The sequence below is a fragment of the Ictalurus punctatus genome, chromosome 15 (genome assembly GCF_001660625.3).
Source record: "Ictalurus punctatus breed USDA103 chromosome 15, Coco_2.0, whole genome shotgun sequence".
Taxonomy (NCBI): domain Eukaryota; kingdom Metazoa; phylum Chordata; class Actinopteri; order Siluriformes; family Ictaluridae; genus Ictalurus; species Ictalurus punctatus.
Genome location: NC_030430.2, coordinates 11101834 through 11117596, shown reverse-complemented (window position 1 = coordinate 11117596; position 15763 = coordinate 11101834). Strand labels below are relative to the sequence as shown.

General features: G+C 37.7%; 1 protein-coding gene across 2 annotated transcripts; it reads left to right on the top strand.

Moving 5' to 3' along the window:
• Positions 1-3697: 3697 nt before the first annotated feature.
• On the top strand, positions 3698-15594 carry eif4e3 (eukaryotic translation initiation factor 4E family member 3). 2 transcript variants are annotated; one of them, XM_053686429.1, is made up of 8 exons: positions 3698-3866; positions 5733-5921; positions 11887-11959; positions 12194-12288; positions 12408-12468; positions 12749-12815; positions 13568-13723; positions 13961-15594. In XM_053686429.1, the coding sequence occupies exons 2-8, from the start codon at positions 5746-5748 to the stop codon at positions 14005-14007; spliced, it is 675 nt and encodes a 224-aa protein (XP_053542404.1). In that variant the 5' UTR covers positions 3698-3866; positions 5733-5745; the 3' UTR covers positions 14008-15594. The 2 variants fall into 2 exon arrangements, with proteins under 2 accessions (XP_053542404.1, XP_017342402.1); XM_017486913.3 differs by lacking the exon at positions 3698-3866 and having other exon boundaries at positions 5545-5921.
• Positions 15595-15763: the final 169 nt, after the last annotated feature.

The window sequence follows — 15763 nt, the reverse complement described above, 5'->3', positions numbered from 1 at the left end:
CTTCCAGTGTCCCAGGTGATACATTGTTGTTTGACTATAGTGACAATTTCTGGTTTCATGCCATTCATAAAGCTGTTTCTGAGATATGCCTCCCATGCTGTGATGGCCGCCTGCCCATCTGACAGAGCATCGGGTTTCTCTCAGCCTGAGTTTGGGTCATTGATCTCAGTGAGCCTGGACAGGTACTGTGATACAGTCTCTGAATCTTGCTGCTTGCAGTTTGCTTTTTTTGTCATGTCGAGCCGCACAGGAAAGGTGTTCGTCAGCTTCTGCTGGAGCGCCGTGATTTATGCTCTGTACCTTGCATTGATGCCATCATCCCACTATGGGTTGATCAGGCGGATATCATCCCCTGGGAATTCACATGAAACCTTGACCCAGTCCGTACCAAGTTTCGCCATGAGCAGTCGTCGTAGTTCATGAGTGGTGGGTCTGAATTCTCTGCAGAATATCTGAAGTTCATCCCCAAACTTTCATCCTCCTACTTTGCGAAATGCTGGCAGATACGTCATGTTGCTCCTGATGTCTTCCAATGTCCAGGGTCTGTGAACTAGCATAGGGCCTCCTTCTCCTGCCACTTCTAGCATTGGGGCATTTACCACGGCATGCACTGTCCCTTCTCTGTTCCGATTTTGTTGGTCTGAAGCCCTCAGGCAGCAATGTTGTTGGTCCCTTCACTTGGGATCCCGTATGTAACGCCACCAGTGAAGTTAGGACGGCTGGCGCATAGTTCGGTGGGGGTTGGTGGCTCAGTTCTGACAGATTCGGATAAAGTGGTGTAGGCTGGGCTGCTTCATCGTGAGGAGGTGCCTCTTAAACTGCAGGTTCCTCCCTCCTTACTGGCTGTGGGCGTCACGGTGGGGCAGAGTCCAGGTCGGGATCGGTTTTCTGCAATTTAGCACACTGAGAAACAGATGAAGGCCCTGCCTGACATTTTTTCTCTCTTTTATGTGCCTCGCATTTGCATTCAGCAAATGCCTTCCAGTCAGCCAAAAACTGTGCTTCTTTTTTTTACTTTTAGGAATATTTCTCTTCTTTGCTTCCAAATTAAATTTCTGTTGTTCTAACTGTCTGAGACTAAAACTACCTTTTTCTGGGAAAGCACATTCTTTAACCCATACATCATATTGGTTCAAATATCCTTCCCCATAATTCACACATCCTTCCCCATAATTCACACATCTAAATGTGATATTAGGATCAACATATGAGCACACTGTCACAGGATGTACTTTGCTACATGTTTTCCCTATATTCTATTTTATTTTATTGTATTTTTTTCAGCTTCTATAACTTTCAAAGTTTTAATCAATTTAACCTGCTATGAAAATCAAATGAATATGCATTCTTGTGCACGGACAGAAAAGGTTCAAAATGTGTGCCAAATCTCTAGACATTCAATTAATCATACAGTGCATCCGGAAAATATTCACAGTGCTTCACTTTTTCCACATTCTGTTATGTTACAGCCTTATTCCAAAATGGATTAAATTAATTATTTCCTCAAAATTCTACAAACAATACCACATAATGACAACGTGAAAGAATTTGTTTGATATCTTTGCAAATTTATTAAAAAATAAAAAACAAAAAAGCACATGTACATAAGTATTCACAGCCTTTGCCAAGACACTCAAAATTGAGCTCAGGTGCATCCTGTTTCCACTGAACATCCTTGAAATGTTTCTACCTGTGGTAAATTCAGTTGACTGGACCTGATTTGGAAAGGCACACACCTGTCTATATAAGGTCCCACAGTTAACAATGCATGTCAGAGCACAAACCAAGCCATGGAGTCCAAGGAATTGTCTGTAGACCTCCCAGACAGGATTGTATTGAGGCACAGATCTGGGGAAGGGTACAGAAACATTTCTGCAGCATTGAAGGTCCCAATGAGCACAGTGGCCTCCATCATCCGTAAATGGAAGAAGTTTGGAACCAGCAGGACTCTTCCTGGAGCTGGCCACCCGGCCAAACTGAGCAATCGGGGGAGAAGGGTCTTAGTCAGGGAGGTGACCAAAAACCCGATGGTCACTCTGACAGAGCTCCAGCGTGTCTCTGTGAAGAGAGGAGAACCTTACAGAAGAACAACCATCACTGCAGCACTCCACCAATCAGACCTGTATGGTAGACTATGCTACATGACAGCCTGCCTGGAGTTTGCCAAAAGGCTCCTGAAGTACTCTCAGACCATGATGAAACAAAGATTGAACTCTTTGGCCTGAATAGCAAGCATCATGTCTGGAGGAAACTAGGCACCACTCATCACCTGGCCAATACCATCCCTACAATGAAGCATGGTGGTGGCAGCATCATGCTGCAGGGATGTTTTTCAGCTGGAGGAACTGGGAGACTAGTCAGGATCGAGGGAAAGATGAATGCAGGAATGTACAGAGACATCCTTGATGAAAACGTGCTCCAGAGAGCTCTGGACCTCAGACTGGGGCGAAGGTTCATCTTTCAACAGGACAACGACCCTAAGCACACAGCCAAGATAATGAAGGAGTGGCTACAGGACAACTCTGTGAATGTCCTTGAGTGGCCCAGCCAGAGCCCAGACTTGAACCCGATTGAACATCTCTGGAGAGATCCGAAAATGGCTGTGCACCGACCCCATCCAACCTGATGGAGCTTGAGAGGTCCTGTAAAGAAGAATGGGAGAAACTGCCCAAAAATAGGTGTGCTAAGCTTGTAGCATCATACTCAAAAAGACTTGAGGCTGTAATTGGTGCCAAAGGTGCTTCAACAAAGTATTGAGCAAAGGCTGTGAATACTTATGTACATGTGCTTTTTTGTTTTTTATTTTTAATAAAGTTGCAAAGATTTCAAACAAACTTATTTCACATTGTCATTATGGGGTATTGTTTGTAGAATTTTGAGGAAAATAATGAATTTAATCCATTTTGGAATAAGGCTGTAACATAACAAATTGTGGAAAAAGTGAAGCACTGTGAATACATTCTGGATGCACTGTATAACCTATATGTTCAATAGAGCAAACCTTAAGAATGTAAAAGAGTTTAAATGTGAGGGCGAGTCCACATACAGCAATTTGGTAGGGCTTACAGTTTTCTCTTCCGTTCTTTTTTTTTTCTAATAATTTATTTTATTATTATTATCATTATTATCATTTATTTATTTTTTTATTTATTTTTTATCTCAGTAAAATTTACTTGTGCGTTAAATTTGCCAAATGTATCATGTACCGCTGATATGATGAAATGAGTCAGTGGGGCATGCCACTTGATAATAACTTGTGCGTCTTAATAAGTACTCTCTTTACTTATTTATTGTTCGAAACGGACTTTTTCCGTTAGCAAATATTTTTACCGTTATTATCTCTCTCTCTCTCTCTCTCTCTCTCTCTCTATATATATATATATATATATATATATATATATATATATATATATATATATATATATATATACACACGTGGGTGTATATCTTAGGGTTAGAGTTAGGGATCTAAGAAAGACCAATATCTGCCATCAGAGAGGCGAAGTTCCTGGAACTTCTTATAAGAAATCTTTCCATGTAATACTTCTCTCAATGTAATATGTGCATTTCTTATATCATTGACTCCCTTCCATACAGACAGCAATACACTATAACTTCATAAAAGTCTAATTCTAAGTCTAAATTCTAAATTCTTGATGATTCCTATTAGTCAGTGGTAAGGCTGTATCGGTCTTTCACTCAGCAAACCGCCTGCGCGTCAACACGGATTTCAGGGTGAAACTTTTTCACGAGCATCCTCTGGTTTGCTTGTTGTCCAGAAAAGCTGAAAAGACTCGCGCAGCCCAGCCAGGAAACGCCAAATTGTCGTGGAAATTAGACAACACTCGCGGACTCATCCTCTGAAGGTAAAATTGTTAATATGGGCTGTTGCCTTTAAAATGACTTAAAATACATAATATGTAATAAGTATAAATAAATAACAATTGGGTCAAATAACAGTATCAGAAGCAAGTAATTTGATGGTTTTATTGAACAACATTGTTAAAATACACTAAGAAATATACATAATATAAACAATCAAATGTGTTCATTATGTATTATATCAAATGCCTGCAGAGGGCGACAACGGCCCAGAGATTGTTTTTGTTACACTTTACAGCTCAAATGGTTGTTTAGGGCTAAACATTTAAATGTCCACTGAATCTTTAATATTTGACCACTTTTTTTCGCGTTAGAAATGCAACAGCAACTGTAATTTCTTGAGCAAGAGCGTGTGGACATCAGCACATGCAAACCGAGTAATCAGACAGATGCCTCAGTGGAGGTCAAATTATTAACGTTGAATTCATCTCACCCATTAACTTCAGCAGACAAAAACATAACGCTTCACATGTTTGTGAATATACCTGGAAGTGAGGCACAGGATTCATATTGGGCTTTTTATTTCCTTTTCTTTTCTTTTCTTTTCTCAGCGCCAGACTGCTGATGACTTTTCTATCAATTATGATGATCATTTACAGTCAGCTGCAAACATGAGGTGGGGGCGGGGCGGATGTCGTAAAATGCATTTTATATATATATATATATATATATATATATATATATATATATATATATATATATATATATATATATATATATGTATGTATGTATGTTTATGTATATATTTATATTTGCGTAAATTACGTTTAAGTTCATATTAATATATAATGAAAGTTTGTTTTTTGAGCAACAAAGATACTGGAAGATGGTGCCCTACGAAAACTGCGTACTCTGCGTATAGGGAGCTGGCTGGATATTACAGGAATTTTCAAAGAAATTTACACACCCTTTGACAGATAAATTGGAGACATTGTTTTGTGTTACTCCTTGCACACTTAAAGAATTACAACTGTTTATTCCGTTCTAGAAATTTTCACCAAGCCCTTAAGTATACAGAGTATTACACACTCTGGCTTGAACATAGCCTTTTTTATACTGTCTTTTAACTCTGCTGAAAAAACAAGCCCCAAAACAATAGAAACCCTTCAAGAATTTGTAATGGTTGTAATGGAAATTGTATTGGTTTTAATGTAAACTGTAATAATCCCTGTGGGTCTTTACTTTTGCCTTCTATTGGTGGCATGTTTTGTATAGTGGATAAAAAGTGAGAACCAATAATGGTAATGGAATAATAGTTAGGTGATGGTTTGTAATGGTATTTGTTGTGGAAACCATTAGAATTTCTGTGATGTTTTTTTTTTTTTTTTTTTTTTAAAGGGGAATGTTTATATAATGCTTTTGCGTTACACCATTATAACATATATATTTTAAAAAAAAATTCTAAATGAAGTACTTTTAGACATTACTATGTATCTGTAATATGCAACGATTTTCTTAGACGTGTAAGCTCTGAGACATTTAGTTCAGTAATGCAGTTACAATGCCTTTTGTCGTTTTGCAGGAAATAACTATTCACAGAAAAAAAACAACAAACAATACTCTGGACGTTCAAACAAGTCTGCGATAAAATTATGTCGAGTTTATCTGTTGAGACAGTTCACATGCTGCTATTTTGAAGGATGTTGTGCTGCGGGTGAATCTGGAGAGAAACCAGTTGCTCGCTTCACTCCCAGCGGCTCTGCAGCTCTGCGGCTCGGGCTTGTTTTGGCGGTGACGCGGCGGAGCAGCCGGCCGAACGGCAAATGAGTCAGCAGCGCCGAGAGGATCGCTTTTTTCTGATGTGGCAATAAACAAGCTCTGTTGTTGAAACTTTAAGCGTTGTTTAACAGATCATCCGTGCAAATGGCGGTACCCGCAGCCCAGAACCTGCAGCTGAACGCGGGAAGACGAAGCAGCCCAGTGAGCTCTGAGGAAAATAACATTCACATCGACGAGAAAGAACTGGAAAACATCACAAACAACGTCGAGGACGGAATTTCACTCCCACTACATTCTCCATGGACCTTCTGGCTCGATAGGTACGGCGCTCTTTACTCATTCCACCGATATGCATTCATGTTTTTATTTCTGATTGAGTTGCCTTGTACATGCTTCCTAACAAAGGTTAGCAGTCCAGGCCCAGCTCTTCCCGACTGTTGCTTATCCAGCGAGCCAGTGTTTACAGCCAGTCAGCTGCTCACTCAGTCGAGCTTTGAACTCCTTTTCATGTTCGTTTATATACTTTACTCTTTAAGAGAAATGTTTAATGTGTCTAACTTGGTTTTTATTGACGCGGACAGTTTTATGATAGGCAGAAGGTTTATAAAGACAACATAGCTTCGTGCTAGGATAAAGTTAGCCTGCTTGGCTAATATAATTCACTTTGATGTTGTTCGCTAGCAACGTCAAAAGTAGGTCGGCTCGCGCGTCAGTAGCATGTGATGGCTACATCCAGAACCGCAAAGGAGTGCACTAAATAGTATGCTAAAATTGTGCTCTAATTACTGTAGGTACCGCAGTCCTGTGGCGTTCTGTGTAGTACTGTTTATTTGGTTTTGGACAGAACCGAAATATGTTCGTTCCTTACTGCGTTCACCTGACTGACTGCCTTTTATACTTAAACTTCCGCAAATGGAAGAAAACCTCAACCTCATTTTTTCCCAATGACAAAAAATATTTTATATATATGTATAATATTTAAAAGCTCCTTAAACAAATATATTTAAGTATTATAGTGTATTATTGTTGTTGTTATTATTATTGTGATTGTTATTATTCTAAGATGAAAATGTTAATAGTAGCATGTCTTTTTTTTTTATTAGTAGTTTGGTAGATTTAGCAGTTTTTAATTAATACTCACATGATGGGTCATTATTTATAACTATGATACTAATATTGCTAATTATAAATTGTTACCGTTCCAGTCTATTTTTATATATTGTTTGTGCCTCTGGTTATTTGTGTTAACTATTTGCTGAAACCTTGATTGCATGGTGATTTAAATAACACATGAATGTAACCTGAGACCCAAAACAGGTGATGTCTGAGCGCTTAACCTGATATTAATACAGACTTTTAATCAACAAGAGTAAAGGTTGGTAAATATCAGGGGTTGAAGTCCTGTTTACACTTTGGATGAGCTATTAAAAGTTGTAAACATCATTTTTTGGAAATGTTTAGTAAAAATAGTATCACTATTTCATTTTGCGTGTATGAAGATGTGTCATATGTACCAATTCAGAAATAATAACTTATGCGGATTAACTGAGTACACTGGGTAATTTGTTAATAGTTAATTCCAAGAAAACATTGTGTATGTATTTTGTTACACAAGAATGGTAGTATTTTAAGACCTGTGTACTTTTCAGCCCTTTCACTTTTTTTTTCCTGCCCTCCCCTTTTAGCTTGGTTATCTCTTTCTTTCTTCTGTCCATTTGCTTGTTTTGTGTATGCCATTCTTATTTTTTTTTCAAAAAAGGTGCAATTGTTTTTATTTTTATGTTTTTTTTTTTTGTTGTTGTTGTTTTTTTTTACACCACCATTTGTGTTCCTATTTTATTGCTTTTATGGTGGCTTGTAACATGACCTTACTTTTTGAGAGGACCTGAATATTTTTTAATGCAACCATACATTGTCATCCTAAACACACACACACACACACACACACACACACACACACACACACACACACAAACAAGCTTTTTTTTTTTTTTTTTTTTTAAATTATTATTATTATTATTATTCTCCTTGCCTTCAGCCTTCATAAACTGTGTTTGGATTTGACCTACACATTTGCACTCATGTAAAATTCTGTCATTGTCATCCACCACAGTAGGTAAATCCACACTAGACAGGTGGGTCTCAACTTACACAAGTCACCTAATGGATATATAAATACACGTCTGAATGTCTAAACAGTTGAGGGGTAAAAAAATCAAGGAAGAGGATGCTTGAACATACAGGGACGAGAATGTTGAGGGAGGCAAAAAACAAAAAAAAACAAAACCTCAAACATTACGGTTTCACATTCATGCAATGTGGTTAATTCCTTGTCAAGTTTCAGAATCAACTATTACATATACTGAAATCAAAAGCCTTTTCTGAGTGCCTGCTCAATGCAGCACCTGACCTATTTACCCATTGTGAAAAATAATGGAGGACCGTTCAGGCTTTGATTTGTGGTCAAGGGGCTTTTGCAAGGATTGATTGGTTAATGATAACCTGGTTGCCTCTGCCAGGAAACTAAGACCTGGTTGTAGATGGATCTTTCAACATGGTAATCACTCCAGACATACAGTCCCATTAACACAAACGTTTTAGAAAATGCTAGTTACATGCTGATTCAGTATTTGCATTAAATGCAAATAACACCGTAGGGTGCGGTGCAAGCTCACCCCCGTTGAACACTGGCTCAATCGAAAGGTCATTTAATTTCACAATGTTGGGTGATATGACCTTGGGCAGATATCCAAGATTCAACCACAAGGTCACCCTAGATTCATCTTGCTGTCAACGCATGCAAAGTGAGCTTATCGCTAGAAAATGAACTGCAGTGATCGCTAGCAAAAAGGTCATTTTCAGAGACACCCATTTCAAGTCTAGCATGCTGCGCAGGCTCAAGGAGAGTCCTTACAGGCTTCAGCACACGGGGGAGTTCCCACACCAGGTTCCAAGTGGATCGTGATGAGTGGAGCTGCCTTGCCCCCTTTAGAAAGGCCACATGAGATCCTAGAAAAATGCCATCAAAAGTGCTCTTGTGCACTGCAATGGGGTGCTGAGTACACATGAATGTAGATGGGCCCCAGTTTAGCAGTCCCTGAAGTGAAGTCAGGATCCTTTGACTAAGGAAATTCACTAGGCCCAGCTGATAAGGTGAACATTAGAGGTGACAACGCTGTCTTCATAAACCTTGAAAGCACTCGTCATGCTAGGGAAAAGCACAAGGGTTTGACTTTGTACTGAAAGGCAACCGGTAATTTGCATCTGTGTTTTGGTGCAATGGGACCATGAAATTAAGTGGCTGCATGATTGGAAGTACGTCCGTCCCTCTTAACATACAAAAAGAGATGTGCAAAAAAAGAAACAGGTTCAACTCTTGCAGACATAGAATTGGATTTTTAAAAAAAAAAAACTGGCATTTTTTTTTTTTTTTTGTGAAAGAAGTTAAAGATATTTAGACGGTGGAACCAGTTTGTGGTGTCCTGTGGCTGAATGGTCCGTTTAGCCCACTTCTCATTGTGAAACCTCTAAATGAATAACAGATCTCTAACTACAATACATTATTACTGACATTTATCCAATCTGTCTCTATATGAGAATATTATCAAGTGCTTATGTCAACCAAATTAGACAGCCGAACTAACATATGATGATGGTATTCAGTAAAAACTGTTTTTTACTGCTTTCATACAATTTTTTGTTGTTGCATCTTTGTCTTTCCTGCATTTCAAACCCTGTGTAGTTAAATTCTAACCAGACAAATTCAAAATAAAGGCAAAATAAATTTCGATTGCATGTCCTGCTAACTGAAACACTCGGTTGTTAAATTAATTTAATTTAGTGTGTTGTGTGCACACGAGATGAATCCTTTCCGTTGTGGAATAGACTCCAAATTAATGGTATTTCTTTTGGAAAAAAGTGCAGTTTTTGAGACTTCAGTGACATCCTTAATAAATATAGTTAACTTATGTTAATTCTATACTTGTCTAATGTTATCCAAGTTGAACGTACATTGATAGATTTTATTTCACATTAATGAACTCCAAACACTGTGTCAGCTCATCTTTCATGCTGGAAAATTGAGAGAAGATGTGAGCTGGGGGGCGGGGTATTTGGAGCTATCCATGATTCCCTGTATCTTGACTAGAGCTCCAGTCCAATGTAAAGAGAAGCAGCCCCATAGCATTATACTGCTACCACCATGCTTCACCATGGGTATGGTGTTCTTTGGGCGATAAGATGTCTTGGTTTTGCACCAAATGTATCTTTTATAAACTATGCCCATAAGTTCTTCCTTCGTCTCATCAGATCACAGGTTTCCTACTAGCCCCTCTGCCCCACAGCCCAGACATGAAGAATACAAGAGTTTGTTGTCACATGCAGGGAGTGACCAGTACTTAATAGATATTCCTGCAGCTCCTTTAATGTTGCTGTAGTTCTCTTGGCCATCTTCCTGGATAGTTTTCCTCTTGTTCTTTTATCAGTCTTGGAGGATCATCCTGTTTTTAACATGCCTTTATGGACCTCACTTGGTGTGCAGGGGCATTGTCATGATGAAATGGGTTTGGGCAGACAATTGTGTGCTTCCAAATGTTTGGAGAAGATGAACATGTGGGCTTTATGGTGGTTAGGTTAGGTCACCGCTTTAGGAGGTGACAGTATGCCAAGCCACAAGGATCTTTCAGAGTGGCACAATTTGAAATTCTTTTAGTTGTAATCCATAATAATACATGGTCAACATTTTAGATCATGTCAGTCTGATTCCTAATTAAATTTCTTGATAGATTCTTCAATCAGATTATAACCAAGTAGTGTCAGTTTACTAGGTTGCACACCTCTCTTTGTTTACAAACATCAAAAGGGTCTATGTGTGTGCTAAATTTTTTTTTTTGTAGTAACATTACTCATAGTCAGGTACATTTTTACCTGGGCTGCTAAGAAAAAATTAGCTTGTACAGTTAAGAGAGGAAAAGGACAGCATGCATGGATCATTCATTGTTCAAAAGTCTGTGTCAGTTTAGTGACCTATGAAATAATTGTTATAAGTCCTGTTTGACCACAAATACTCTCTTACTCTCTCTCTACTCCATACTCCAGTCACTGCAGTTAAGTCTTCATCGGTAGTAAATGCTAACACAAACCATCTTGACAGGATTTCTGTGTGGGTTTAAGCTATAATCTGTAAAGCAAACAATTCATTAAAGTAAACGTATGTAGTAAAATTTAGCTATACTATATTTAGCCTCCACCACTGAGTGGGGTGAGGCTTTATATTGTCCATGTGTGTCCGTCCATTCATCCATCTGTCGAAGATTTTCTCAAGAACGAGTGGCTGAATGTTTGTAGGATATATATATATATATATATATATATATATATATATATATATATATATATATATATATATATATATTAGCATTAACCAGCAGATGAACTGATTAGATTTTGAAATTGAAGTAAACAGGGTCAGGGTCATAGCAAGGTCAAGTGTCTGAAACAGGTTTTCTTCAATAGCTTCCTGTATTGTTTAAGTATATTTAAACCAATAGAGAGGCTAAATCTGGTTTTCCAAGAATCAGACAAACATTACTCACATGTACACACTTTTTGTGGTGTACAGTATCCACAACAGACAAGGCACATACCTGTTTTCCCATCTGGGTCATATACTGCAATGCCAGTGGAGTATTATGTGTTCCTATTTACGCAGATAAATTTGAGTTTAGGGTTGTTACAGAGTCACAGTTTTTCACTATGTATGATTGGGCGGTTACCTCACTTTTTCAAATAACCAATTAAAATGCATTTCTGTGTCATCGCGCGCACCCCCCCCCCACCGGCAGAGCATGCCAGTTTTCCTCGCAGCCACTGTCTGTGGTCTGCTGGGTTTCTGTTGAAAGCAAAATGTATTAGCTGGGAATTGGTCTAAGTTAGGGACAAAATTGGGGAAAAATGTCTTTAACTACAGTTGTAGAGAATTTATTCAGTGCAGCATAATATGGACATGCACTGGACTGAATTTTATACAGTTGTATAAAGTAAGTGTATATACTTAGCTGTTTGCTTATCAATCCAAACATTTCTGCAGATTGTAGTGAAATGAGTTCCAATACATTTTATTACTTATGCCGTTGGCATGGAAGAGTTCAGTCTACTGACACATACTTGGGTTTTTGTAGCTATTTTTATTTTTCCCCCTCCCCCTTCACTACCTGCTAGCATTTTCTTGCTAGCATTTTTAAGATAATAGTTCATTTATAGTTAATCATTTTAATATTTTCCTAGGTCCTTACCAGGGACAACAGCAGCAGAGTGTGAATCAAATCTGAAAAAGATCTACACAGTGCACACTGTTCAGGTGAGCAATATGAAATGTATAATTTCATAAGACAATGGAGTACTGTGTAAGTGAAATAAAATGACTAGGTACTAATAGAAATATGATTTCCTTTATTACAAACTTGCAGCTTGTTTACATGAATCATGTTTGATGTTTTCTATATGACTGCTCTGTCACTGTGAAGCAAAAACAGTGAAGGCTTTAATCCATCTAATTAAACCTGCCCGTTTGTGCTGTTTACTGTTTGTATAGAGCTTCTGGAGTGTGTACAACAACATCCCTCCAGTGTCCTGTCTCCCACTGAGGTGTAGCTACCACTTAATGCGAGGAGAAAGAAGACCACTATGGTAAAATCCCTGTAGATGTTGGGTATTATGCATATTTCTATTATGGTTGTGGTGATTTTTTTTTCTTTTTTTTTTTCTGCTAATCGATATTTCTAATCGTGTCTTTATTTAACTTATAGGGAAGAGGAAAGTAATGCAAAGGGAGGTGTGTGGAAGATGAAAGTACCAAAGGAGAGCACAGTAAGTTTTTGTTTAATTTGTTTTGTTTTGTTCTTAGACTTATCTGTTGTATGAAGGTTACATTTAAATAGGAACAGTACATTCCTGTTGTTTTAACCCATAGGATGATATTATTTGATCAGTATTAATGACTAATTTTAAATCGTACTTGTATTACACAAGTCATTATGATATTATGTTCCCTTTTTTTCTTTTTTTTCTTTTTGTAAAATGTATTTATTTATTTATTTATTTATTTATTTTTTAAACTGTATTCTCTTTTTCCCCCTTTTCTCTTCAGTTAGCTGTGTGGAAAGAGTTACTGCTGGCTACTATTGGTGAACAGTTTGCTGACTATTGTGCATCAGGTGAGTTTCCTGAAACATGGAGAGTAAATGCAAGACATTGTTTTACAGGGGTTTCTAGGTAAAAATTCTACCAAATTTATCTTAAACCAATAAATTAACCATTGTTGATTTGGTGAAAAATCATTTTAAAAACTGAGGATAGAATGAATCACGATTTTATTAACAAAATAAACGTTTAAACAAATATCTTTTGCATACCTCGGCTTTTCGGTATGCGAATGACTCAGGCAAGATTTACAAGCTAGCCATGGGTGCATTTTAATGATTTTAATGCATTCAAATTCACCACGTGGCCAAAAATTTGTGGACACCTGACCATCACGCACACCCATGTTGTTGAACATCCTTTTGTGACAACAGTTTGGGGAAGTACCACAAATGGGTGCAATGGTCAGGTGTCCACAAAAGTTTGGCCATATAGTGTATATCTTAAAGAGACTAGCAGAGAGTCTTGTCACCTCATAGCTCCACAGTCACCGGTTCGATCCTGAGCTTGGGTCTGTGTGGAGTTTTGTATATTCTCGCATAGATATCCTCCGGGTTCTCCAGTGTTCCCTGTGAAAATGTGGTGAAATGAGTTGCATCACTTTTAAGTTACAAAAGTCAGTTCTGAATCAAATTGAAAACCAATGAATCATAAATCTAACGAATTCACAGATTCCTAACCCTACTGTTTGACAATGTGATATGACATGCAAGCTCCTTCTGTGTGATAAACGTGATGTTATTCTCAAATTTTGTTTCCTTTTTAGAGGATGAAGTTGTTGGTGTAAGTGTCAGTGTTCGAGACAGAGAGGACGTGGTTCAGGTTTGGAACGGAAATGCATCTTTTGCTAATGAGGCAAACATTTTAGGAAGAATCTACGAGCTCCTTCCACAGATATCTTTTAAAGCAGTATTTTATAAACGTAAGTTACAGGAGCACATTTGTTCTTCATAACTGCCATATGCAACATTTGAACCATATACAGTGTTTTGTTTCAAGTCCAGCTTTATCTGTATGTTTATCTCTTATCCTACCAACATTAACTTGCTAAATGAAAATTGGGGGGGTAATATTCACTGAATACTTAGTTACTTAGTAAACATGTTTTGCTCAGGTGATATACCTCCTAAGATCTAAGAACTTCTGGTTTCTCTTTCAGCGCACGAGGAGCACCATGCATTTGAAGGTGGTCGTTCAAGACATTAGCAGACTTTGCACATTCAGTGTCTTTCCTTTCACTGTCTCATTCTTCAACCGTCCTTAGAAAATGGACTGAAAAAGAAAAAAAAAAAAGATCTCACACCTGATCAGAAGTGTTTAACTGCTTTACCTTGCAGGAACTGAAATAGGTTATGTTACAGATCAGTTCTAATTTTAGGTATTTTAAACTTAGGCTACAGAAAATCCCTGTGGCTAATAACTGAAATGTGGTCTTGGCTAATAACTTTCTCACAAGGTGATATTAGGCAATATCTATATAGTTCACATGGAAGTGGAATACGTTTTATCACAATAGAGCAATTTTGCCATGAACTTTTGTTTTAGTCTGTTTTTTCTTTGTTCTTTTTTTTTTTATAGTTAAATGTTACCCAGTGACCTAATTGCTGCTTTTCCTTGTGTTAGCCATGTTAGAAATGTGACATTTCCTCAACCCCAAAATTCTGGCCCCATTTCAGTTAGAGAATAGTACCTGAGCTCTTGTATGTTTTATGCGAACATGTTGCACATTTTTGGAGATTTTTCTTTTTTTGCTTCAGCCTGAGGTGTAATCCGGTTAGTTTACCTTTTTTTCTATTTTCTTTTTCATTTTTTTTCCCTTTTCAGGCACCTTTCTGGTTAAAATTTAACATTTTGTATTTACGTCATTCTTGTCCTTGTCAATGGTCCTGTGTGGGAATTATGTGTAATGCAGTTAGAATATTTCATAGTTTGAAATTACTAATCTAGAAAGAACTAGGACAATTTTGTAGTAATTTATGCACTTATTTAACAGCCCTTTCTTTAGCCATACTGTATGAATGGTTACTTTCTGAATTTTGTTTGATGGTGTATCATATTTGGCAGGAGTTCATATACTGTCCAATTATGAAACTGATAAATACCCATGTAAACATGTAAATGGATTGAATGTTTAGTTTTTCTGCACCAAAGAGACCCCCGCCCCCCCCACCGCTCTCATGTTGTAAATTCTAAACACGTGAACACGTCACTCCTCCACGTCTGATGTGATATGTTCGTGCACATTAGAAGTAGTAGCTGCAGTCTTGCCAGAAGTGTAGTTAAGTCTAATCAGTGTTTACTGGTCTTTTTAAGACATCCATCCAGTTTTAGATGGCCTTTGATCTTAGTGTGAGGTATGTTTTTAAGGTTAATTTGTCATATCCAAAAAACTAACTACAAAAAGACTTGGGACTAAATTTTGACCTGGGTCACTAATGTGAAATTGCACTGGAAGCACAATTGTGGGTTTGTCCTTCTAATGGGCAGGTATGTAGAAGCGGACATACGCATGCAGCTGACTTTTCATATGTACTATAAATCTTTTTATGAAACACAAGTACAGAAATGGATATGTTTATTTTTCTGAGCATTCTTGTCGGTAAATTCAGGGCCCCCAGTCAGGATTCGAGACCTCAAATGGATTGTTAATCTTCTGGAACGGTGCCTTGTATTCTCCCAGGGTTTCACTCATAGAATATTGTTTTATCTTTATGTATTTAATCAGTTATAATGTACATTTTTTTTTTTTGCTTATAGGTTTTGAGATATTGAATAAAGACGTATTTGAGGACATCGAAAAGTGTTTTTCCCCTACATTCATTCATATCATGAAGCAGTACACCACAGAGTGGCGCCAAACACCACCTTAACATACACCTGGTCACATAGTGTCCCTTTTTCACATTACTTTTAATCCATTAAGCTTGTTTATAGTTGGTTTCGTTCCGTTTTTAAAATGCTA